The sequence below is a fragment of the Myotis nattereri genome, assembly GCF_964212035.1.
Source record: "Myotis nattereri genome assembly, chromosome: 1".
Lineage (NCBI taxonomy): Eukaryota > Metazoa > Chordata > Mammalia > Chiroptera > Vespertilionidae > Myotis > Myotis nattereri.
This window is the reverse complement of record NC_138075.1, coordinates 198,303,895-198,328,841: the sequence shown is the minus strand read 5'-3', so window position 1 is coordinate 198,328,841 and position 24,947 is coordinate 198,303,895. Positions and strand designations below refer to the sequence as shown.

Genomic DNA, 24,947 nt, shown 5'->3' with positions numbered 1-24,947 from the left:
TCTGAAATGATGTGACTGAGTCTGAAAAGGAAACCCATCTGACAATTAAAGTTTATAATTATCTTGTTGAATCTCAAATGAGCGACCCTGCCTAAGTGCCCAGAAGTCGATAAGGTTATCACCTGTCAAGATCTCCCATGCGGCTGTGTCTGTAACGTGTGTCATGCAAGGTGCACTGTGCAAGAGTGCAGGACAGCGCTAGATTAAGGAGTCCTTTTCAGAGCTTCTTAAGGGGGCAGTTAATCTGTGTACAAAGAGCTGTTTGTCTTCCTACATTAATATTTTTGCATGTTCACTGGTGATAACTGACAGTATCTGAACTCTGTTTTTATTTTCTGTTCCTGAACTTGAAATGAGTTTTTGTCCTTAAATTGCTCGGGACTTATGGGCGTTGTTTTTGACGTGACACTTTAATATCTCCTTCTTATGAAGAGGATCTCTGTGGATGCAAGAATTGCAATAGACATTTAAATTGGAGAAAAGGGGATTTCGTGGCAGCCTACTTTTAAAGTAGAATTTGGTTCTCTTTTCTGAAAAAAATTTGAGGAAATGTGGCTCTGAACTAAAGAGTCTCGTCCTCCCCCTCCCCCATTCTCCCACCTTGAGCCCCTCCAGTGCTGATATCATTATTTTTATTTCATGGGTCGTAACAAAGTTGGTCTGGTAGGGTATGTTGCTAATTTGGAGGATCTATTTAAAGACTATACCTGTTAGAAAATCATTAGATCCTCTGTTGGTGTGATCTGTTTTTTTTTTTTTTTTTCATGTTTATGGTGAAAAAGAACGATAAATGGGTTTAGGTATGTAACCCTGTCAGTTTATGTTACAATTGACCCTGAACTTGGGACCTGTTTTTCTAAAAGCAGGTCTTTTATATTAGTGGAACTTCTGTATGGAATTTTTTTCCAGTTGAGCCACATGTGTTTTTACATAAAATTAGACTCCTTCATTTACAAATGTAAACAGAGTCACCTATGAGTTAGTGGAAATTTATATAAATCTAAGAATAGGTACATAATCTTTCCCTGGGCATTGTGTCAACCCTTCTTTTCCACTTCTGGATTATGTGGTAAAATGAAGTTGTCATTTTTAGAGTTGTATTGTAATGTGTGCTCACATCTCCCCTCCCTGTGCCTGGGACACACGACCGTGGTGCTCCTGCACCGTGATTCTGGCTGAGGGGGGCCCTCTCCAAGTACTTTCATGATTTTTTTGGATTTGTTTTAACTTTATCTTAGAATTGGGCAATTATTTTGATGGCTCTTTAGAACCAGGGTTGTCAAACTATAGGCCAGATTCAGTCTGCTCCAGAATGGCCCATAAGCTAAGAATTTGTTTGAAAGGTTCAAAAATAATCAGAAGATATTTATGAGACATGAAAATAAAATTAAAATGCCAGTGTCCCCAAGTCAAGTTGTGTTGGAACACAAATGTGCACATTTGTTCACACGTCTACAGCTTTATTTGTGGTACAATGGCAGAATATTTGTAAGAGAGAGACCCTATGACCCACAAAGCCTAAAATATTTACTGCCCCACCCTTTACATTAAAAGCTTGCTTAGCACTAGTTAAAACATCACTTCCTTAGGAGAATGATTTTTTTTAGATGATAGACATTCTGTTAAAGATGGCTAGATACACAGGAGATTATAGTTGACATTTTGTTTTTTGTGTCAAACAAACTTTTGTTAAAGTGTCCATATGCCAGTCTCTGGCTATCTTTAAGAATGCACGCAACAAAATGTATTTTCAAGATATCTATTCTGGAGTTTTAAAAAAGTATAATAATATTCCTTTTATAAGTAAAACTTAATCTGAGTTTTTCAATACTCCTATTGTAGCTGATTTAACTTTCTTTATTATAATGGTACTAGAGGCCCGGTGCACGAAATTTGTGAACTTGGAGAGGGTGCCCTTTCAAAGTCTGGGGGCCTTTGGGGGATCCCAGTAGGATATCCTTAGCACTGCTGCAGAAGTGGGAGAGGCTCCCGCCACTGCCACTGTGCCCGCCAACCGTGAGCCCAGCTCAGGGCTTCTGGCTGAGCAGCACTCCCCCTGTGGGAGCGCACTGACCACCAGGGGGCAGCTCCTGCATTGAGCGTCTGCCCCCTAGTGGTCAGTGCGTATCATAGTGACCAGTCGGCCCACCATTCGGTCAATTTGCATGTTAGCTTTTTATTATATAGGATTGCAGCAGGAATGTAGATTTGACTTAGACCCAAACTAGGATAGTGACAGATTGCTACCAAGTACTGCTGTATTGCCATTCAACAGCAGCAGACCTACAATCAGAAAACCAAATTCATCCCAGAAAACAACCAAAATGTTCATCTATGGATGCATGGATAAAGAAAATGTGGTGTATGCATATAATGGAATATTATTCAGTCATGAAAGAGAATGAAATCTTGCCATTTGTGACAGTATGGATGGACCTGGAGAGGATTATGCTAAGTGAAAAAAGCCAATTAGAGAAAGATAAATAACCTTACGATCTCACCTGCATGTGGAATATATTTTTAAAATGAACTCAGATACAGAGAACAGACTGCTGATTGCCAGGAGGGTGTGTGTGTGTGAGGGTGGGCAAATGGATGAAGTGGGTGGTGGTTAAAAGGTATAAACTTCCAGTTATAAAATATATAGGTCATGGGATGAGTAATGTATAGTGTGGTGACTATAGTTAATACTGTACTGCATATTTGAAAGTTGCTAAGAAAGCAGATCTTAAAAGCCTTCATTACAATGAAAAAATTAGTTGTAACTCTTGATGATGGATGTTAACTAGACTTAGTGTGGTGGCCATTTTTGCATTATATACAAATACCAAATTGTTATTTTGTACACCTGAAACTAATATAATGTTATGTGTTAATTAAACCTAGATGAAAATTCATCTTTATGATTCCTTTTCGTGTAATCTTTTATTATTTGGAGACTTAAGTCTGTGGGGTAAATCAGTGAATGATTAGGATTTTTAATTGCATGAGCAATAAATTCTCAGTAGAAATTATAAGTACTCTGACAGCTGCCTAGAAGCCGATCAGTGTCGTTGGAGACACCAGAATGGCTCAGGTCCACAGTGCTTTGAAAGGAGAAAGGGGACTATTTTTATCTCCCCAGGAAACACATAACTTACACACTTCTTAGACTTATCTAAACCTCCACCTTGGAAGGAATTAGGGAAAGTGTCATTTGGTGTCCTGCTGGTTGCAGAATATATAAGAAACCATAGCTTAGATTTAACCTGGAGAATTATAGAGGGTTATGTGTCTTTAAAAGTAAAATGTATATTTAATGCCTTTCACAGTGCTTTGAGACACTTACAAAAATGCAGATGAGCCCAGATTTTCATTTTTTAGGAATCAGATTTGTACCTAGCTTATTCTGTATGCATTAAACATTTTCATAGTGCAGCTTATCACGTACAGCCCAAACTGTAATCATTCAACTTAGCCTTTTCAGAATGAGGTCTCTCATCACCAGCATTGGGGACAGGGCTGGGATTAGGGTGAGGCAAGAGAAGGCACCTAGGGCGCAAAATTCAAGAAAGTACTCATTCATGGTGCCAACCCTGCACTTGCAAGACCTCTAGACTGAGTGCCTTCTTAAATTCTGCATTCAGGGTGTTTTCCTGGCCTCACCCTAGTCCCAGCCTGATCAAGGGTCCCTTGAGGGTACTTTTAAAAAGCGCATTGCTAGGTTAGATCCAAAACCTATGCAAAAAAAATCTCTGTGGGTGGGGCCAGGAATCTGCATTTTTACCTTTAGTACTTTCAATGCAGACTGATGTTTGAGGACCCTCTGAGCTTGGTTGGCAAACCTAAGGCCCAACAGGAAAAATGCTGCTCCGCTAGCTTCAGGTTATGACTGGGACAGTAGCTGAAAAGTGCCTAATTAACCAGCACACGGAGCAAGTAGGCCAGCCCTGGCTGTTGTATAACTACTACCAGGTGTCACGCTGGAAGGCTTGGACTGGGCAGCACTTACAACCACAGCTAAATGTGATTGATTATGTAATTTTGAGCTGTTCCAATTTTTTAATTAAAAAAATGTTTTATAGGTTCATTATTAGCTACATATTCATTGTAAACAAAAACATTTAAAAAATAATTTTAAAAGAATAAAATAGAAATGATCCATAACCCTATCACCCAGAGATAACCATTGTTAACATCTTAAGTATCCTTTCAGCCTTTTTTTTTTTTTTCCTGTTGAGTCAGTTGCACTAAAAGTCATCATATGGCATTAGGAAGGGTGAGTGACAAAAGGAATATTGGTATGAGGAGATCTGTCTTATGAACTCAGGCACATCTGAGTCCTGTCTAGTTATCTTTGCTGCTGTCTATGTGGTGTGGCTCCTCCTCTCTCAACATTAATCTCAGTATTAAAAGGAATTCACATGTCCCGGTATGTATGTGAGTTTCTTAACTGTGCAAAAGTAGTAGAAATAGTGTCCCTACACAGGAAAGTTGACCTTAGGCTATTTTTCCAGGTCCCTTCTTGTGAATCTAATTGAATTCCTATGGAATAGGAGGGACTTGTTCCTTTGGGAGAGACGTAATCATTCAACAGCTCTTTCTGTGGGTCCACCACAGGTCAGACTCTGCTAGGGGTCAAGGGTACAAACAGACGGAGGAAGTGCAGCCTGGTGGAGGAGTGTCCGGTGATCTAAAGTCCCGCAGGAACAGGGGGGAGGGACCAACCACCTTGGCTTTGGAGAGTTGAGCATGGCTTGGAAAGGAGGCGACACTGGAATTGAGTCCAGAGAGACCCACCGAAGGCTACCTGCAGTCTCCAGCAAATAGCTCGGTTCTAAAGCTCCACTTTTTTTGTGTTATGTCCTACTTTCCAGTTTGATCACACAGTTGCCCATGATAATTAAACGAAGCTTGCCAGATGGATGCTTTCGCACGGCGATGGCTCGGTTTCTTGCTCTATTTGTGAAAGCTGGCACTGGGTCCAAAGTCTCAAGGATGCCCTACCTTGAGATTGCTTTGGAGTGTTGCTCTCTTGGGTGTCTAGCCAAATGGCCAGCCCATCAGCAGGGCCAGGTTGAGTGACAGGTGGGTGTGCCATGCATGTGGACACTCTGATCCCTGCCAAGCTATTTTGCCTGCAAGGAGTTGAGGTGCTGAGAGGTTGTTCTACAAAGATGTCAATTATCAAGTGGTACCTTCTTTTGAGGAAATAAGCTCCCTAAGCCTCTGACCCATCAGTCTTTCCTTCTCACCACAGAGTTTTCCGATCAGCTGCAACATAATTGATGTCAAAAATTCCCAATTTATCAGATTAAAATACATACACAATTTCACACTTTCTTAAAGAAGCAATTTTTAGGTCATGGAAGAGAAAATTTAGAGTGGCAAATGTAGTGAACTTAATTGGTAGCAAACTTGATTAACCAAGGAGGGTGGGCACTCTGAACAGAAAAGAATAACTGAATCATTAATAATGGTTTCATTTTTGCAAATTGTTCTTAGTTTTTTATTTATTTCTGTGAATCATTCTTGTCCTCCATCTCCCTATTAAGTGGGTACTATTTAATTAGTGAGGCATATCCATTGGTTGCTTTCCTCACACACTCTGACCCAGTTCCAGGGATCAAACCTGCAACTCAGGTATGTGCTCTTGACCAGGATTAGGATCCAAGATCGTTGGTGTGAGGGTTGGCACTCTAACATTGAGCATAGCAGCCATGGCATAATTAATGACCCATTTTACCCATGAGGAGACTTGATGGAGGCGCCCAGAACTGGTGAGTGTCGGAGCCGGTGTGCAGGGCTGTCTACCACACATGTGGCCTCCCGAGTCCTGTACTTACCTGGGCACTCGGTGCTGCACCAAGGATCCAGGGTGAGCACATTGCCGTCCTTGCCATTCAGATGTTATTCAGCGGTTCTCAACCTGTGGGTCGCGAACAATGAAAATACATCCTGCATATCAGATATTTACATTACGATTCATAACAGTAGCAAAATTACAGTTATGAAGTAGCAATGAAAATAATTTCATGATTGGGGGTCACCACAACATGAGGAACTGCATGAAAGGGTCGCGGCATAAGGAAGGTTGAGAACCACTGGAGCTTGCTCGTTATCAAAGGGTTAAAATGCTCCAGATATATTACTAATAGCACAACTGAGCATAAGTTCATCCCCTTCCACTTTAGAAATAATCTGGAGAATTTGCTTTAGGGCACCCTTGATTGAATATCCGTTGATTATTGTAGTTACACAGAAATGTCAAATTAGAGCATTCCTGCTGATATAATTTACTCTTTTGGTGATTGTACTCAGGTTTAGATAAATGTATGAATAAAACTCGGGCTGGTTTCCTCCTCTAATTTTGTATTTTGCATCTGAAGTAAAAATTTGGAGTTAAAAGCCCATATTGTATTTTACTCTTATGTTTTGGGTTTTCTGTGAATAGGGTGATCCAGCTCTTTATCTGTACCAAGTCTTCACCTCCCCCTCTAGAAAAGAGGGAATTCTTGAGAGAGTGAGGGGTGGGGGGCTTTGCTTTTCCTGTATTTATTCATTCCAGTCCCCACATTAACTTGAAATCCCAATGTCGGGAATTTCCACCTTTAGAATAATCGGGAAGTGTTAGTGCCTTCATTAGAAGCAGTCTTTCAGCTTCCCACTCCCTGGAAACGGAACCCCTGCCAGGTGGTCCCTCCCTCCACTTCAGCCATCCCTGGATCAGAGCTCTCAGAGACCCCACATCTGCAGGGTGCGCTGTTCTAACTGTGGAAGCCTTTCCTGGGGTGACCTTCACACCCCTCTCCCTGGACCTTCCATGCACTGGTTTGGATTCTTCCCTCGAGTAACATGTTCCCTCAAGGTCGTCTCCAGCCTCACGAAGGTTCTGAGGGTTCTGAGCGGTGTGAGTCTCGGGGATGTTCTCCAGCCGTCTGACGTGTGGCTACTTCTCTTTTCCTGCAGCAAAGCCAGAAATCTTGACTTCTGAGAGGCTCATGAATGGCATGCTCCAGTGCGTGGCAGCAGGATTCCCGGAGCCCACAATAGATTGGTACTTTTGTCCAGGAACGGAGCAGAGGTGAGATGATTATTTTTGTTACCACTTGACATGCAGAAGGGAAGGACTGCACTTCGGCTGAATTTCAACTACGTTTTCTGATTTTTTTCCTCCCAAAAAAGCTTTGTTTCGAGGATCCCATTTTTCTGTCCGTGTGGCTTTTGAGACGGCATAATTGCTATATTTTTCTTGGTAGACATTAATTTTGTTTGCTGAAAATGATTACTGAATGACTTCTCTATTTTGATGGTTATCTTTTTGGATTTATCATGCAATTCTAGCCCGCAGGTAGATAAAGCAATTTTCCAGGACAGAGTAATTAGGTTTCCATTCTATACACAGGAGGTAATGTGTCTGGGAAATGTGGCTGTAGTTATTATGAAAAAAATTACCTCAGAAGTTAATTGCCAAGTTACCAAAAAGTAATGATCGTGCGGTTATAACGTGCATATGGCATTTGTCAGCTCCGAGTTCTGAAGCGGCTTTCTTGGTGATTAGGTGCCCAGCCCCTGAGCAGAGCACATCTGGCTTTGTACTTCCTCTCCCCGAGAACCCACACTTAAGCCTTAAATAGTCCTTTCATATTACCTGAAGATGAAAATGGGGTCAACCTTGCTGTTTTTATCCAGCAAATGGTATTTTCTGCTCGGGCTTTAAAAGCCCGGTGTAACATCACAATTGAATAGTGCGGATAATAACAGAAATTTTATTTTTCATGGAATAGACCTTTTTATCACAATAAGTGGGAAGAGGTTGCATAGGATTGTGGTTTTCAGCTGAGTTTGAGTGGAATGTTTTCTTGGGGGAATACCATATCAATCATGATTTTAAGTCTATTCCGTCATTGGCCATGTCACCTCTGGTGATATCTACATTGCAATAATAGGGTTGGTTCGAGACCCCTGAAAAGTCTGCCCATAACAGAAGAAACCCCAGTAATTATAGTCAGCCATTTAGCAATTACTTATGGTGCGCCAACTGTATGCCCGACACTGGTCTAGGGAACAAAATACACCCAAGTCCCGGCTTTGTGAGCTCATGTTTAAAGGGTGGAGATGGACAAAGAAAATAAAGAGCTAATGCAGGCAGGTATTAAGTGCTAAGGAGGAAGACAGAGCAAGGTAAGGAATGGAACACTGCTAGGCACGTGGGAGTGGGATGGGGAGGGATAATTTAAATAGACTCATCAGGGTCTGGCTCTTCATGGTCTTTGCCACCTGGAGTGCATCCTGGCTGGACAGCTGCACCTCCCGGCATAGAACCTCCAGTGGGTCCTCACGGCTGGGGTTCTGGGGGTTGCCTGTGGTCATCGTGTTGATACAAGGCTTTCTTGCTCCATGCTTTTCCTCTTCAACCTTTCACTATTAGTTTATTTCAGGGTATTTAAGTCATTTCTGTTTAACAATCCAGGGTGAGTCTTATCCCAATGTTACAGTGGTAGGAACTGAGTCTTGTAGATTTTGAGGTAATTTGTCAGGAGTCAACAGAATAGGTGTTTGAATCACGATTCAAACCCAAAACTTCCTCTCTCCATCTTCTCTTCTGCGGTGCTTTCCCCCTCCCTGTGCCACGGAAGGGCTCACTCGTCCTCAGACGCTTCCGGTTGTCAGAGGAAATTTCCAGTTATGAAACCCTAACTTAGTTTGAAAAGAATGCCAAACCCAGGGTGTTTGAGTGAGGGTGCTCCTGGAGTAAGTCTGGGCTGTTGTTTGCTTCCCCCTAGATGTTCTGTTCCTGTTGGGCCGGTGAATGTGCAGATACAGAACTCCTCTGTGAACCCGTTTGGCAAGCTGGTGGTTCAGAGTTCCATCGATGACAGTGCCTTCAAGCTCAACGGCACGTTCGAATGCAGGGCTTACAACGATGTGGGCAAGAGTTCTGCCTTTTTTAACTTTGCATTTAAAGGTAACAGCAAAGGTATATTTCTTTTTAATCCAATTTAAGGGGATGTTTAGGCTCTGCTACCATATCAATCATGACTTTAAGTCCATTCCATCATTGGCCATGTCATTTCTGGTAATATCTACATTGCACTGTACTGTCATCAAACTCACTAAGTTTCATTCCATACTAGTCTGTTAATAAAATGTATGCAGTAATTTTTACCATGTTACTATATGGATCTTACACATGTGTGTGCACATATCTATGTATGTATGCATGCATGCATGTGTGTATACACATATAATGCATCATAAAGTTCATGCAATAGTTGTTTTTATTTAAAAGGAGTAGAGAAGGAAAATGGGGGGAATATATTTTCCTTATATCGACACAGAAACAGAATCAGGATATTCTGAATTTAAACATTTATATTCCATATAAAATCAGTTATTTTAACACATTGCCAGATACTATATCAGAAAGTTAACATTGCCTTTTATGAAGTCATGTTAGTGAGCTGTTTCTTTAACATCTTTAAAATTTGATTCATGACTGACTGGCTCTCCTAACAGGAGTTAAATGATCCTTGTGGACACATTGATGAATTGGCATGACGTTAGAAGACAAAGAAACTGAGCACCTACATTCTTAGGGCTCACTTTTGGTTTTCCTGAGTTGGCAAAGGCGAGTGCCAAAAGTGGTGTATTTTCAGTTTTTGAGTAATGAGGGGAAGAATTCTTACATTGTTCTGCACCATAGATTTTTTTTTTTCAGACGGGGCAGTAAAAAGAACACTTTAAAAGTGTTTTTCTCAGTGTAGGAAACTTGGAAAACACAAGAAAGCATAAAGAAGAAAATAGAAACCACCCATAAAGGACATTTCTTAAAAGTTGTCGAAGGAAGGAATTTGGTTGAGGTACAAAGTTCATTCAGATGTTGCTTTTCATTGACCAAGGGCATAAATTTCCTTTTGTGCTATAGGCATCTCAAGCTCTCTTCCCACAGTATCTGGTTCAAAATTATTTTTAAAAGATTCCCTTGAATAACGGAGTAAGATGATAACCAAGGCAAGCGGCTGGGATGTGCACGGCTTCGAATGGCGCCATGGGCTGTGAGATGGGAGGCGGGCGGTTTGGGGTAGATGGTGTGGTGAAGACCCCGCCCTGCGGACAGGTTGTGATTCCACGCTCCTCTTTCATTTTAGAGAAAATCCATTCCCACACCCTGTTCACGCCTTTGCTGATCGGTTTTGTGATTGCGGCCGGCATGATGTGCATTATTGTGATGATTCTTACCTACAAATACTTACAGGTAACTATTCGTTTGTTCTCTGCCCCGAGCGTTGTAATGATTGACACGTTGATCATTAAAAGAAAATCCATCTTTTCCTTTCTCCCCCCACCAGAAGCCCATGTATGAAGTACAGTGGAAGGTTGTTGAGGAGATCAATGGAAACAATTATGTGTACATAGACCCAACGCAACTTCCTTATGATCACAAGTGGGAGTTTCCCAGAAACAGGCTGAGTTTTGGTCAGTATGAAACCGGGGCTTTCCAAGGAGCCTTTCTGTGTTCGCATAACCATGACTTTAGGGAACCCCAACAGCTTCCCTTGTTTTCTCCCACCTGAGGCAATAAATGTTTTCTGTGCAAAGTCACCGTCTTTGAAAGATTTGGCATCAAGCACGTAGGGAAATGTATCTAAACCCATGTCCTTAATTCCATTGTGAAAATCACACAGATGGCCCTTTGGTCCCACCAGCTCACTTGGTTGCCTTCCTTTCGGCAGGGAAAACCTTGGGGGCCGGTGCCTTCGGCAAAGTTGTGGAGGCCACAGCGTACGGCTTGATCAAGTCGGATGCAGCCATGACTGTTGCTGTAAAGATGCTCAAGCGTAAGTTTCTTCGGGCCACTGCCTGTCTTCAACACCAGTTTGTCGATTCTTTTATTTTTGCTAACATAAGGCGTTTCTCATTTTAGCGAGTGCCCATTTAACAGAACGAGAAGCCCTCATGTCTGAACTCAAGGTCCTGAGCTACCTCGGCAATCATATGAATATCGTGAATCTCCTGGGAGCGTGCACCATCGGAGGTAAAGCCGCCACCAACTGGTCTTTGATGATCTGTCAGTGACTCCCCTCTCCCAGTTACTGTTCTGAAGGCTGTATATTTTAGTTTTATCACCATGGGTGGGGCAGCCCAGGACACACCTTAGTGACTGCACTGTATGTGTCCTCAACAGTGACCTCTTGCATATCTCAAGAAGGATGTCTCGTCTTGCCCAGAAAGCTTTTCTTTTTATCTTGTAGGATTTCTATTTTGCTGCCTCATATTTAGTCACTCAAGGGTTAAGATTCATTTTCATACTATAATTAAATGAAGGCCTTTAAGCCTACCAGCTCTCAAATATACACCAAATGAGGCAAACACTTCACTTTTGTTAAAAATAAGTTTCCAATTCTGAAGCCTCGGTTGAGCCTCCCATCCCGGGATTCATTTTGGACGAAAGGAACAAAGCCGTGTGAGAGGAACTGTTCCCGGAGATCTGGAGAGCTCCACGGTCAAGTTGACAACTTTATATAATTTCTTAAAACAGGCCCCATAGCCGTTGCTTCACCACATCATGAATTGTTCATGAGAAACTTCTGCCCATGTTAATTAGTTGCCTGTGAACTTCAGAGCTGCCGTGTTAGGCATTCACAACACCAAGAAAATGTTCGACTTAGGAGTGCTCAGAACACAGGTGATGGTGATGCCCTGTCATTTCAGGGCTTCACCCGTTTCCTAATGGGTCTCAGCTGGCTTTTCCACGTGGTTGGCTTTCCTATTATGCTGCAGCGTGTGCCATCATTTCCATGACAATGTGAGCCCCACTGTGTGTAAGCAGAAGTGAGTCTGAGGGTTCAAATAGGAAGTTTGATAATAGTATAGCCAGAAGTCACACCTGCCCCTAACCACTCACACACATGTAGGTTAAAAGGGGCTTGCTTGTTTAGTTTTATTCACATAAGGCTGCTTTTTGGTAAGCAATGCTGGTTTTTTTTTTAAATATATTTTTATTCATTTCAGAGAGGAAAGGAGAGGGAGAGAGAGATAGAAACATCAGTGATGAGAGAGAATCACTGATTGGCTGCCTCCTGCACGCCCCCTACTGGGGATCCAGCCTGCAACCCAGGCATGTGCCCTTAACCAGAATCGAACCTGGGACCCTTCAGTCCACAGGCCAATACTCTATCCACTAAGCCAAACCAGCTAGGATGATAAGCAATGTTAATAATTGGATTGTGTTGGTACTCAGTAAGCTTGTCCATTGTTCCTGGCTTGGATCACCATTGGGCATTTTTCTGGGAGGCAGGATTAGTCTATATAGCTCAGCTCTTTCTAACCTTTTCTTTTTTGCTTATAGGGCCCACGCTGGTCATTACAGAATATTGTTGCTATGGCGATCTTTTGAATTTTTTGAGGAGAAAACGTGATTCATTTATTTGCTCGAAGCAGGAAGATCATGCAGAAGCGGCACTTTATAAGAACCTTCTGCATTCAAAGGAGCCTTCCTGGTAAGACTGATTTACATAAACAGTCAGCTGTTGACAGGCAGTTCTGGGGTCATAAGGGTTTGCAATCAAGGCTGATTCTTTAAAAAAAGTGAACTGAGGTACTTTGAGGTGCAAAATCAGAATTATTAAATCATTTAAATGTGATTAACAGTTTGCAGAGTTTAAATCATGCTTTTAAAGATTCAGGTAGTCTTAAACTTAGATTTTTGCTGACATATTTTTCTTTAATGCGTATTTAATTTTTTCCTAAGCTTTTGTTCTGTTCAACAGAATGAACTCTATACCTGTTTCTCTTATCATGGCTCTGCTCTTGTGTGTCAGTCCATTTATCTGTGGCACTGGTACTGTATGCATCTTTACGGTGAGACACCGTTTATAGGAAAATGCACAAGCTTGTCAAGTTGTGACAGTAAATTCCTTTAAAGCCTTTAACAGTATGGCAGAAAGCTCTGAACCTAACTGCTTGTAGGTTTCTCGCCATCTACCTCTAAATTATTTCTATATACCTAACCCTTCAAAAAAACAAAATCAAAACCTCATTATGCTATAAAAAGGGCACATTTAAAGAAATTCTGTACCTTATTTTCATCTCTTTCATCATTGGTAACATTCTGAATTTAAATGATGTGTAAAGAGCTTCAAGTTCTTTTAAGGAGAATTAGTGTGGTTTACAACCAGAATAGAAATCATCTCTGCCATGCCTGCCTCTTTTTTCCAAATGTTAAGTTGCACCACTAAAGAAGGTTTCCTGGATTCACTCAGCCCAACCGAAATCCTACTTCTCATGCCCAGCCCCTTATTCTTTATATTTCTGCATTTGTGCAGTGGGTTTCTCCTCTCCTTTTTATACTGTTGACCCTGTCTTTAAAGATGGCAAATCTATCTCCTAACCAAGCATGTGAAACTCGCGGCTGGTAGGCTGCATGCCAACCGAGCTGCCGGCCGCAAGTTTGACATGCTTGTTAACCTGTTAACTCCAGACCCTTAAGGAGACCTCAGGAAACTTTACTGATGGGCAGTTACCTCTTCAAGCCCTTTTATGTACCTGTGGCTAATGTTTTAAACCCCAGGTGAAGCTTTTACTTGTTTTAAAATCCTTTAAACTTGAGTACCATCAAGTGGTAGTAAAAACACGATACCAACCACCTTTTGTTAGTTCCTCCAGAGCAAATGCTCCTTCTATGAGTAAAGGAGCCTTATTTCTAAAGCTTTGATCCCATATGTATTTTTTATTTTTTAACTTTCTGAAATAATGGCCTAAATTGTTCAGTCCTGTGTGGTGTTCTTTGTGCTTTGGGATCCCATATGGGACTGAACCATCCGCACATTCTGAGGGAGATAGTTGTCATGGTGTTTCTATGCTAATCACAAGCAGGAAGTACTAGAAATCTTGAAGACTCTCCAGCCAAATGTTGCAGATTCAAGAGGTCCAGATGGTTCAGAAAATCATCCAAATTATTGGTGTTTATCTGAACCAAACTTGGTTTTTTTAAACCTTCTTCCATCAGTTGCTATATGTTAATGATCCCTGTCTTCTCCCCCATAACACATCACAGAAGCTCTGGTTCTTTGTCTCTTTCATCTTGTCTCTTGGGGCTAATTTAGAGAGTTTGAAGTAATGTAGAATGATGCTTTTTTTGGCTTTTTTCCCATTAAATCTCCAGTGGCAAGGGATGGGAAATTTCTAAACTGAGTACCGTCTATGATTGAACACACACAAAAAAAGCCATCTAATTCCTATGGATTGGACCTTAATGTTGAATGTTAAAAATTCACCTCTTAACTGAACAAGGTTTTCTTCATTCAAATTTGGCAATATTTTTTTGAATAAAATCAGCCTGTTATGTAAAAAGGGATGGGGAGATAGAACCTGGCCCTTAGGTGTTCCCCCCATTTCCCATTTTATTCGATCATGATTTGATGGATGTTTTATCTCTCCCAGTAGTGACAGTACTAATGAGTACATGGACATGAAACCCGGAGTTTCTTATGTTGTACCAACCAAGGCAGACAAAAGGCGATCGATGGCAAGGATAGGTGGGTACCCATCAAGTAATGAAATCGACTTCATTTACAGAGGATTTCTCAGACCACTGTGGAGTAGAACACCATTCCTGGTACTGACCAGTTCTCCCCTATCGTAGGGCCCAGTAGCAATGCCGTTTGTGGTCAGTGACAGTTAAGGTTTTTAAGAGGGTCTACAAGGCCAGAACCCGGGTTATTGTATCGAAGCATCTTAATGCATCTGTGAAAATATATGCATGTCAAACATGTATTTTGCATGTGAAAATACGAGATTTTTGTGCTAATCCACCATCCTTCTCCCCTGATGATTGTGTATAACCTTGCCCAGGATTGTGACTATGACTTTGTGATTCAGTATCTACCCGTCCTCAACACTGGGGAGGTCATTGGCCTACAAGTTCACATCAGTTCATGCGTTACCTTTGGTGTGACCTCTGTCACCGTCTTTTGTTTTCCTCGCCTTTAAGGTTTCAGTTGCTAAGAAAATCCCTCTCCTCTCAACAGGCTCATACATAGAAAGAGATGTGACACCTGCCATCATGGAAGATGATGAGTTGGCCCTGGACCTGGAAGACCTGTTGAGCTTTTCTTACCAGGTGGCGAAGGGCATGGCCTTCCTGGCCTCGAAGAACGTAAGTGGGAGTGGTTTTCAGAAGAGCCTCTCCTTCCAGAACGAAGCATTTTACAGCCGTAGTTAGAGTGCAGAGTGTCATTTTGAAGTGTGGTAACCAAAGCAGAGGAAATGTAGTTTCTTCATGTTCCAACTGCTGTCTGTTTAGAATTCCTGCTCTCATTTATAAGACTTAAAGTGTAATTCTGTCTAAATGAGCTTTCTATGAATATTTTTTATGTGCAATGAATTCATTTAAACCTTTTGGCTTTTAAGATATAGAAGCTATTCTTAGAGAATAGATAGCTATTTTATCAGCAGAAGCAAGGGGAAGTGCCTTACGTAGTTGCAGTGCTTGGTGGGGTTTATTTACTTGGTTTTTATTGAAGTTAGACTATTAACATTGCATGTATGGTTTATAAACTGTTGGGGGAATAGGGATCAGAGAGAATAATACACATTTGGGAAAAGACTGGGGATAGGAAGAGAATGAGGGAACCAAAACGAGGAACGTGGTCTCTGTAAGGGTGAGAGGAATTCCCAGGAAGGGGGATGACCAGAATAGCATAAGGTCACAGATCCAACTTTTATGTGTCAATGGTGACATTTCCAAACAATTATCAAACTAAAAGGGGATATGGGGTGGCTGAAATAAAGAGCTTCTCCCTGTGTCCTTGGGAGATGTCAAGTTGAAGTTGCAAAGACATGTTAGAAACTCCTATCAAAGAACATTCACAGAGAAGCATGCAAAATGAGTTTTCTTTGTAAAAAAATAGGATACGATTATTTAATGTATTTTCCTATGAATGAAAGCAGCCCCAAGAAAGCATTTATTCAAGTTGGTTTTGGAAAGTGATTATAGTAATTAAGGTCCTAATGATGTGAAACACAAATTTTGAGCATCATTCAAGGCATAATTTAGAACACTTATTTTTGGTGCACTGGGTAGTTTAAATGTAAAGCAAAAGTATTGGATGTGTATAACATATGCAGCACTCTAGTATTAAACATAGTTTTCAGTCTTTAAAAGTTTAAAATAAATTTAAATGGCTTCTCCCCTCACCCCTCCCCCTTTCTCTCCTGATAGTGTATTCACAGAGACTTGGCAGCCAGAAATATTCTTCTTACCCATGGTCGAATCACAAAGATTTGTGATTTTGGTCTAGCCAGAGACATCAAGAATGACTCTAATTATGTGGTCAAAGGAAATGTGAGTATCTACTCTCTCCTTGACAGTCCAGTGAAGATTTTAGTTTCAAGTTTTTATAAGAATTGTTTTTTATGATTTTCATAATGCAAATCCTACCTTTGAGGGACCATGCATTTTAGCCGTCACATTAAGTGTACTTCAGCAAAATTTGCATGGTATGCTGAACAGCACAACTAACATTCCGATAATAGAATTCCTAATTCTAATTGTGTAATTATGGGGCATGTGAAGGAAGCAGAAATAGCCTTAATTTTCATTGTAGCCTGAGAATAGCAATGAACTCAATTTTGCTCCAGTGAAACAAACGTGGACCTGAAGGTCACAGCAGGAGAATTTTATTTTGAGATTGACATGCCATGTGAAAAAGATTAAAATCGAAGGTAATGTACAGAGTTAGGTATGAAGAAGAATCTGACAATCAATAGAGAGCTTATTAAATAGGTTCATAAGTTATAATTGGTTTATAGAACATAGTGATTTTATTTCTAAGTGCTTTATTTCATTGCCGTTCTCATTGTATCGCAAACCCTTGGCATTAGAATGCAGTGTCTTCACATTTTAAGAGTTGCAGTGTATTTTAGTGATGTTTGTCTGAGATACACCAGTTGTTAGAGTCTGAAACCAGAGTGCTTGATTTCCAGAGCAGTATCCCATTAGTATGGGAAGTCATGTAGTCCTGTGTCTATATTCTTCTGCATCTATTTTCCCAGACCCATTTCTATAGTCCGGATTTATTCCTAGAGGTAGCTTATGATAAGGTAATATTTTCTCCATCATTATGGCATCTCTGTGGATTGGCTACCCTTGACTTGGGTTTGTAGAAACAAGTGCTAGGTTTAACTTCTAATCAAAGCATTTCTTCCCTCCCTCAGACCCTTTCTTCCTCTTCCCCTTCCTCCATCTCTTTCTCTCTCTCTCTCTCTCTCTCTCTCCCTCTCCTTTTTTAAAATAATTGATTTAAGAGAGAGAGGAATGGAGAGAGAGGAATGGAGAGAGAGAGAGAGAGAGAGAGATTTGTTGTTCCGCTTATTTATGCATTCATCGGTTGCTTCTTGTATCTGCCTTGCCTGGGGATCGAGCCTGCAAGCTTGGCATATTGGGATGGCACTCCAACAAACTGAACTGTCTGGCCAGGGTCAACACATGCATTTTAAATTAGTCTCCTCTGAGGCTAGAATTCATCATTAGGAGCGTTAATAAAACCGTGTTCTCTCCATCCTGGTGCACTGTTGGAAGGAAGAATGTGAGGTGGCTCTTTATCAAGGCCTCTCAATAGTGACAGAGGGACAAAAGGAAGAATGCTGCAGCTTCTGGACCCAGTCTCGCCGGGCTCAAATCTGGTCCATCATTTAGTGGCTGTGTAGTATTTGGCAAGAATTATCCAACACTTACGAACATCGGTTTTTCTCCTCTTGGGAATGATACTGTCAGCTGCCTCATAAAGTTGCAAGGAGGATTAAATCAATATATATAAAATGCCTAGAATAGAGCCAGGCGTATTGTGGCTAATACTTATATGGCACTTATTATTTCATAGCTGTCTTACTTGAAATATAAATAATCATGACAATGGTGATGCTGCAGTTCCTTACTGCTTGTTATTGGTTGGAATAACAAGGATGGGTTAGTTCCCACCAGCTTCCATATTGTGGGCTCCAGCTCAAGCCAGGTGAACTAACCAATCACAGATGTCACTTTCACCAGGCTGCTGAATAAGGAAAATTTGCAGACAGGTTAAAAGCAATGAAACTCACACAGTATGTTACTACCCCCAAAGTTACATCCTCATCATCTGAGCTCTCCTTGTTGTGTCAGTTTCCCTGGAAATCCTTTCATTTTGCATCGGTTCTCCTTAAATTTTTGTGTCAGGGTTTCCTACCCTGGAAAATCCTATGGATCTTTTGTCAGAACATTGTTTTAAATGCACAGAATAAAATAAGGAGGATAACCAAGAAACGCAGTTAAACTGATCAAAATATTAAAAAGTAAATTTGTGATATGACAATACATGTGCTTTGTTACATAGAATAACATATTCTAAAAACTACTATAATTTCAAAGTTGTGATGAATGTAAATACTGTACTATGATGACTATCTCCATGATTATATTGGTGACAAAGTCACAGGTCCTGCTCAGTCTACTGTGCTTTATTGCCTTCATTCATAATTTAAGGAAATACTAAACTTCATTTAGAAGTTAGTGTAAACAAGAATGTAATCTCTTCCCTTTTAAGTTCACAGGCACCTGGATTCAAGATACTTGTAGATTGCAGGTTAAGAGCCCCCGTAAGAGATTTAACACAACATTTCAGGGGCAGGGGAGATACTGGAAGAATTTTCCCCACCCCTATGGACTAAAATAACTTAAAGACTATAAGAAATTGTCTTCTTAATTTTAAACTCTAAATGAGTTAAGAGGAGGGTTGATTTAGTTTTCTGTGGTAGATTAAGAGGAACAGTCACAAAAAGTTTGGCTCAGTTTTAGCAGAAAGGGTTCAGGATGTGAAATTCAGCCCTGAATCTGCCCCTCACCTTCTTGGAATAGTCATAATCATCATCAACCGCTGCTATTTATTGAGTGATCGCTTATGCAAGACCATTTCTCAGCTGTTAGGGAGTCAGGCAGGACTGTGCTAAGCACGCTGACCCACATTATCGCATTTAAGCCACAAAACAACTCGTGACATTTGAAGTATTTTTGTTTTATAGAAGAAGCTTAGTTACAGATGTCTAAGTGACTTGCCCAATGCATAGTTTCAGTTGCATATTAAAGAAAAAGAAATATAAGAGGCCCTGTGAAATACTCAGGGACCAAATCTCTCCCCTTTCCGTATTTTTTTTTTGTTTGTTTACCTAATTGTGGAACATACATCTTTATTGATTTCAGAGAGGAAGGGAGAGGGATAGAAACATCGATGATGATGATGATGATGATCATGATAATGATAGAAACATCAATGATGAGAGAATCATTGATTGGCTGCCTCCTGCACACCCGCTACTGGGGATCGAGCCTGCAACCCTGGGCATGTGCCTGACCGGGAATCAACCCGGGACCTCCTGGTTCAAAGGTCGATGCTCAACTACTAAGCCACACCAGCCGGGCCCTTTTCCGTTTTTACCATCCCTGGGTGTAGCCCTGGCTTCGTAGTCCAAGATGACCACCACTAGCCAGACACACCACATCCAGAAGGCAAGGTAGAGGAAAGGGCAGAAGGACATGCCAACTGTATTTTAAACTTTTTCCTAAAGCTTCCATACAACAGTTATAACTCATTGTCTTAAACTGAGCCACATGACTACACCTCACTGCAAAGGAGCTGGGAAATGTAGTCCTTACTGTGGGAAGCCATGCTTCTAGTATTAAGGAAATAGGGGGAAACATAGTTGGTAGTAATGAACAAGTCTGTGTCACTCAAGGGCAGTGGTGGAGTCAGGATTAGAACCCAGGGCTGTCTGTCTCTGATGCCTGTGCTCTTACCCACCACGCTGTAGCGTCTCAGTGTCCCCATCTTGCAAACAGGGATGGTATTCTTGTGAGCCACCTATCTTGGAGGTAGTTGAGGCTCATCTGAAATCACAGGGATAAAAGGCTTTTGTGAGAGGCAGTCAAGTTCTCACCCCCAGCTCTCTGCAGGAGCCACGTCTATCGGAATAATTTGCTATTTAGCTTTTTGGAGCTTCTTAATTTACATCGCTGAATCTGTTGTGCTTCCGTTACAGGCTCGGCTGCCTGTGAAGTGGATGGCGCCTGAAAGCATTTTCAACTGTGTGTACACATTCGAAAGCGATGTCTGGTCCTATGGGATTTTTCTGTGGGAGCTGTTCTCTTTAGGTAAAATGATTCTTGCCAAAGGCACCTTCATAGGCTCAGAGCATCTTCTTAAGGTTTTGCCAGTGTCCTGCTTTCTTAGGATTAACACTGACCTGCAAATCATTTGTGCCTCAGGAAGCAGCCCGTACCCTGGAATGCCAGTCGATTCCAAGTTCTACAAGATGATCAAGGAGGGTTTCCGGATGCTGAGCCCGGAGCATGCACCTGCTGAAATGTAAGGGCCCGGGCACTTTCCTGCAGATTACGTTTCCCCTTTCATTTTTATTTTTAAAGACAGAAACCCAGATGTTGAGGGTTTTCGAGTAGGCCAGTTTGAAATGTCACTTGGTTCCTGTTTAGGGCATCCTGGTCAAAAGTCATTTCTGTAGTTTATTTTTATAATCTGTTGTCACCAAACACACAGAACGTTTTGGCAGCATTTCATACACAGAGTATGCCATGCAGTCTGTCCAGGTGCCCAGCCTGGAATCATTTTTCAAACAATTGCACGGCGTACGCCTGAAGCCAGGTGAAGGGCGCTGAGGAGTGATGGCCAACGGCCCGCGTTTTGCAGGTATGACATAATGAAGACTTGCTGGGATGCTGATCCCCTGAAAAGGCCGACATTCAAGCAGATCGTTCAGCTGATTGAGAAGCAGATTTCAGACAGCAGCAACCATGTGAGTACAGGCCCAGGTCTCCCCTCTCTGTCCCAGGGTGTCCTTCTCCTCAGGCTCTGGGGGTGAGGACGCCCCTTCCCACCCCTTCTCTCCTTGGCTTAGGTTGGAAATAGGACTTTGGATGGGAAAGTAAAGGAAAGGAAACAAGTTCTTTCTGCCTGACCCCCTGCTCTGAGCCAAAGAAGGGTGTGAGATGGGGCAGGAAGAGAGTGAGGGCTTTGCATTCAGAAGTGTGGAAGTAGAAGTTTCCATAAGGATTTGCCACGTGTCCTCCCCCACCCAAATGCTGGTCATGGGGTCTGCATGGGCTCTCTCACATGTCAGGGCCATTCAGCCTTTGGAGGGTTGGGCTAATGTGAACTGGAATAAAAGCGTAGAAGAGACAGCTTGTTGGCGCAGTGGGATGAGCTTCTGCTCAAACAAGCATAACCAGAAAATGGCACAGAGCTGTGCGCCCACAAGCCGAATAGGATGCAGAGTTGTTTGAAGTTGGGAGGTCCTCCCAGCGATTTGGGGAGGGAGGAAGTCAAAACCCAAATCCATTATTTCTTCTGATTTTAAGAAAGACAGTGATCCTTACTTTGCCTCGGATTTTTTTTTTTAAGTTGCTTTTTTTCTGGATTTGGGCTTGGAGCTGTCTTTCTTTTTTCTAAGCGTACACCACTGGTATTTTGGGGTGAAAGCTTACTCTTCTGGGTGGCAAAGCATATTTCAAATCAAACAGCATTTTCCACCCAACTGCTTGATTCTCAATGGAAGGGCCACCGCTTTCTCAGCAAATTACATCAGCTGTTGGGTTGTGGTTAGCTACCTAGATTTATAAGCCTTTTAAATAGGTTAGGTAGTACCTGTTCTAAAAGTGTCCCAGCAGAAAAGCACTTTTTTTTTTCTTTTTTTTTTTGCCATCACTTCCTACATCATCAGGCCCTGGGGAAAAGGAGGGGTAAACAAACTTGCATTTTCTTTTGTCAGTATGATTTGGGCTGCGAATGCCTTTAAACTCTCTGTGTAAGAGTCCTCCTCAAGTTATCTGGCATTCTGAAGCTCCCACAGTGCCCCGTCGTCACTGTGTTCGGGGTGAGGATTAGTGCATTGACTGTGGGCTTGTTTTCCTCAGATTTATTCCAACTTAGCCAACTGGAGCCCCAACCAGGAGAACATCGTGGTGGACCACTCTGTGCGGATCAACTCTGTGGGCAGCAGCACCTCGTCCACCCAGCCCCTGCTTGTTCACGAAGATGCCTGAAGCAGAGCACATGCCTGGGGTCTCCCCGACACAGTGATCCCCATTCTTCTGGTTTCTATGACTCTTTTGTTCGACTTGCATCCTACTCCCAGAAAATGGACACCCCACTGTAATCCCGTCTTTATGAGCACACTTTAGTGGCCGATGCTTTTTGTCATCCGCCCCTATCCCCTTGCCAGGCCAGGGTTCAAACTGCATATATTCCCAATAGCAGAGTAGCTCCTGGTAGCAACAACAACAACACATCTGAGTTGGAGAAAGGGCGTGTGAAATGGGCTTTAGGCACCTTGAGTCCTTTCTGAGCCTTCTCTAGTTTCTGTTCGAAAAGTATGGTTGGTAGTGTATTTAAAGAAATGGCAGTAGTCACCTTCAGCCCTTGTAGCCATCCATAATGACATGATGGTGCAGTGAGATTAGAAGCTGAAACCTAAGCCCCTGATGTGGAAAATAGAGCGTGACTGGGACAAAGGTCAGAAGTCTATGAATGTCTGGGCTTAAGAAATCTACTCCATGATGGGAATGAGGCGTAGCCCATGAAAAAACACTCCCTGAGCCTGAATGGAGACTTGCTGCTGAGCCGTAAGCCTCTGTCCTGCTGACCTGCTTTCTGGCCAGTTAGCTGTCAGGGTGCTGGATTGGAGAGAGGGCCTCCCCCATTCAGGCTGTATATACTCATCCTGCGATTGTACATGTTCATACACCTGAGGGAGGAAAACCCGCAAGGTGTCTTTCTGGATGTGACTCTGCTCAAGTCTGCTGTATGTAGGAAGAGATACAGAGCCAGGCAAGTGTGAAGGACACAGTTAGTGCTTTATTTTTTATTTTTTAAAGAAAAAACATAATTGTTAAGCACAATCTTAAGAACAGTCTTCTTATGTAGCCGAGGAACTTGCTGTACAGATTCCCCAGAACACGCCTATAGCTTCAGAATGGCATTGTGCTCAATGGATTTGATGCCACTTGAAAAAGATTCCCTGCATGACTCCGGCAGGAGTGAGAAAACAGTGCTGTCTTGGTTTGGATGCTTCTGTAGCGGGAAAGAAAATTTAGATTCAGGCTCCTTTGCAGACATGTCTTGGACGCTGGGCCAGTATCTATATAAAGTGTGTATGTGTGCGTGCATGTGTGTGCTTATAGACACATCTTTTGGGCGGTGTTTTTGCCCTGAGCCCAAGAGGGTCCTTAGTACCCAAGAAGTAGCTTGGCTTTCATTGTCCATATACTGCTCTTCGTTCCCTTCGCCTTGCTGTCCTGAGAAGCTTACCAAAAGCTCACATAGAGGCATGTAGGAAGCCGAGTGCCTAAAGTACCTATTTATTTGCAATCCACCGCCACTTAAGGCACTGCATTATTTATACTCGACATACTGTACTCGTTCCTTAGACCTTATTAATGCTACTCTCCCACTGGAATGTATTTAAATTTTACCCTTTAGGTTGTAGCCTGGATATTATTCTTAGTCTACCTTCTCTTTCGTCACTGCCCAACTACAAGAGGTCCATGTGGTACATGGCAAGGCTTCTGTGTGGTCTTGCAAGATGCAGGTCTGCTGCCTTCCTGGTTCCCCTTTCCTAGTCCCTTAGGTGACATGTAGAGAACTGTGGCCATTTATCTGGAAGTAACCATTTGCACTGGAGTTCTATGCTCTCGCACCTTTCCAAAGGTAACCGGTTTCGGGGTTTATTGTCAACGTGAGAGATTGTCGCTGTTTGCCATACTTGGAAAATTTCCTTTGCGTTGCTGTTGACTTCAATTAGAGTAAGGAAAGTGGTTAACTGTAGATGTCTAGGTACTTCAGGGGCACTTCACTGAGAGTTTTGTCTTGGATATTCTTGAAAGTTTATATTTTTATAATTTTTTTTTGTTACATCAGATGTTTCTTTGCAGTGGCTTAATGTTTGAAATTATTTTGTGGCTTTTTTTTTGTTTGTAAATATTGAAATGTAGCAATAATGTCTTTTGAATATCCCCAAGCCCATGAGTCCTTGAAAATATTTTTTATATATACAGTAACTTTATGTGTAAATATGGAAACAGTGCAAGTTTAAAGGATGTTGGTGTTCTATGTGTTTTTTTCCGGATATGTTGTCCAACTGTTGACAGTTCTGAAGAATTCTAATAAAAATGTAAATACATAAATCAAGTAAATGGTTTAATTATTTCAAGCTGAAATTAAACTGTAAAGTGGTAAGGTGTACTCACCTGGACATTAGGAAGTTTTGTGCCCGGTGTGCACAGGATCGATGCCAGACTCAGACCACTAGGATTTATATACTTGAAAATTAAAGACATTTATTAAGGATTTGATATGTGCTATATTTTCTTATCCTATTCTTAAAATTCATGGTCTTCATTTACATTGAAAAATAAATATAGAAAATGTTTGGAGAATTCTACACATCACTATGATTATTGTTAGGTTGACTGATGTGGAATGACCATTTTTGTGGGCAAAATAATGGTCAGATAGTAACAGTTTTATGTGACTTCAGCTAATATAACTGGCATGTTTCCTTCTACAAGAGACTGTCTAAAACATGAATTCACAAGGTTGACATGAGGAGTCTCCCACGCAAGTGGTTTGTATTCTTCTTGCTTGGGTTTTGAAGAGAAGCCAGTTCAACTTGGGGTGTTCCTGCCCCACCTTTCAATCCTCACTTGCTTCTAGAACTGAGCGAAGTTCTAGCACTCGCTTGGCAGGAGGTACTTCTGCCTGTGAGATCAGGGCCACCTAGGGCTGGAGCATCCTGTGCCGGGGTCCAACCCCAGCGGGTCCAGGGGTCCCCAAAGGTGTGGACGGAGTTGGTGAAGAAGGAATGGCATGGAGATAGCGTTCAGTTGATCAGCAGCCTAGCCAGGATCTCCAGCCAAGTTCTGG

General features: G+C 41.9%; 1 protein-coding gene across 1 annotated transcript in view; it reads left to right on the top strand.

Annotated features, from left to right (window-relative positions):
* Nucleotides 1-24,210, top strand: part of KIT (KIT proto-oncogene, receptor tyrosine kinase) — an 82,526-nt gene extending 58,316 nt beyond the window's left edge. Inside the window, exons 8-21 of the mRNA XM_081099248.1 lie at nucleotides 6,949-7,063; nucleotides 8,766-8,959; nucleotides 10,131-10,237; nucleotides 10,332-10,458; nucleotides 10,716-10,820; nucleotides 10,907-11,017; nucleotides 12,332-12,482; nucleotides 14,425-14,519; nucleotides 15,012-15,139; nucleotides 16,205-16,327; nucleotides 20,053-20,164; nucleotides 20,279-20,378; nucleotides 20,718-20,823; nucleotides 21,941-24,210. Coding sequence (XP_080955374.1) covers nucleotides 6,949-7,063; nucleotides 8,766-8,959; nucleotides 10,131-10,237; nucleotides 10,332-10,458; nucleotides 10,716-10,820; nucleotides 10,907-11,017; nucleotides 12,332-12,482; nucleotides 14,425-14,519; nucleotides 15,012-15,139; nucleotides 16,205-16,327; nucleotides 20,053-20,164; nucleotides 20,279-20,378; nucleotides 20,718-20,823; nucleotides 21,941-22,069 — 1,703 coding nt within the window. The 3' untranslated portion in view covers nucleotides 22,070-24,210. The remainder of the gene's footprint in view (nucleotides 1-6,948; nucleotides 7,064-8,765; nucleotides 8,960-10,130; nucleotides 10,238-10,331; nucleotides 10,459-10,715; nucleotides 10,821-10,906; nucleotides 11,018-12,331; nucleotides 12,483-14,424; nucleotides 14,520-15,011; nucleotides 15,140-16,204; nucleotides 16,328-20,052; nucleotides 20,165-20,278; nucleotides 20,379-20,717; nucleotides 20,824-21,940) is intronic.
* The last annotated feature ends 737 nt before the right edge of the window (nucleotides 24,211-24,947 follow it).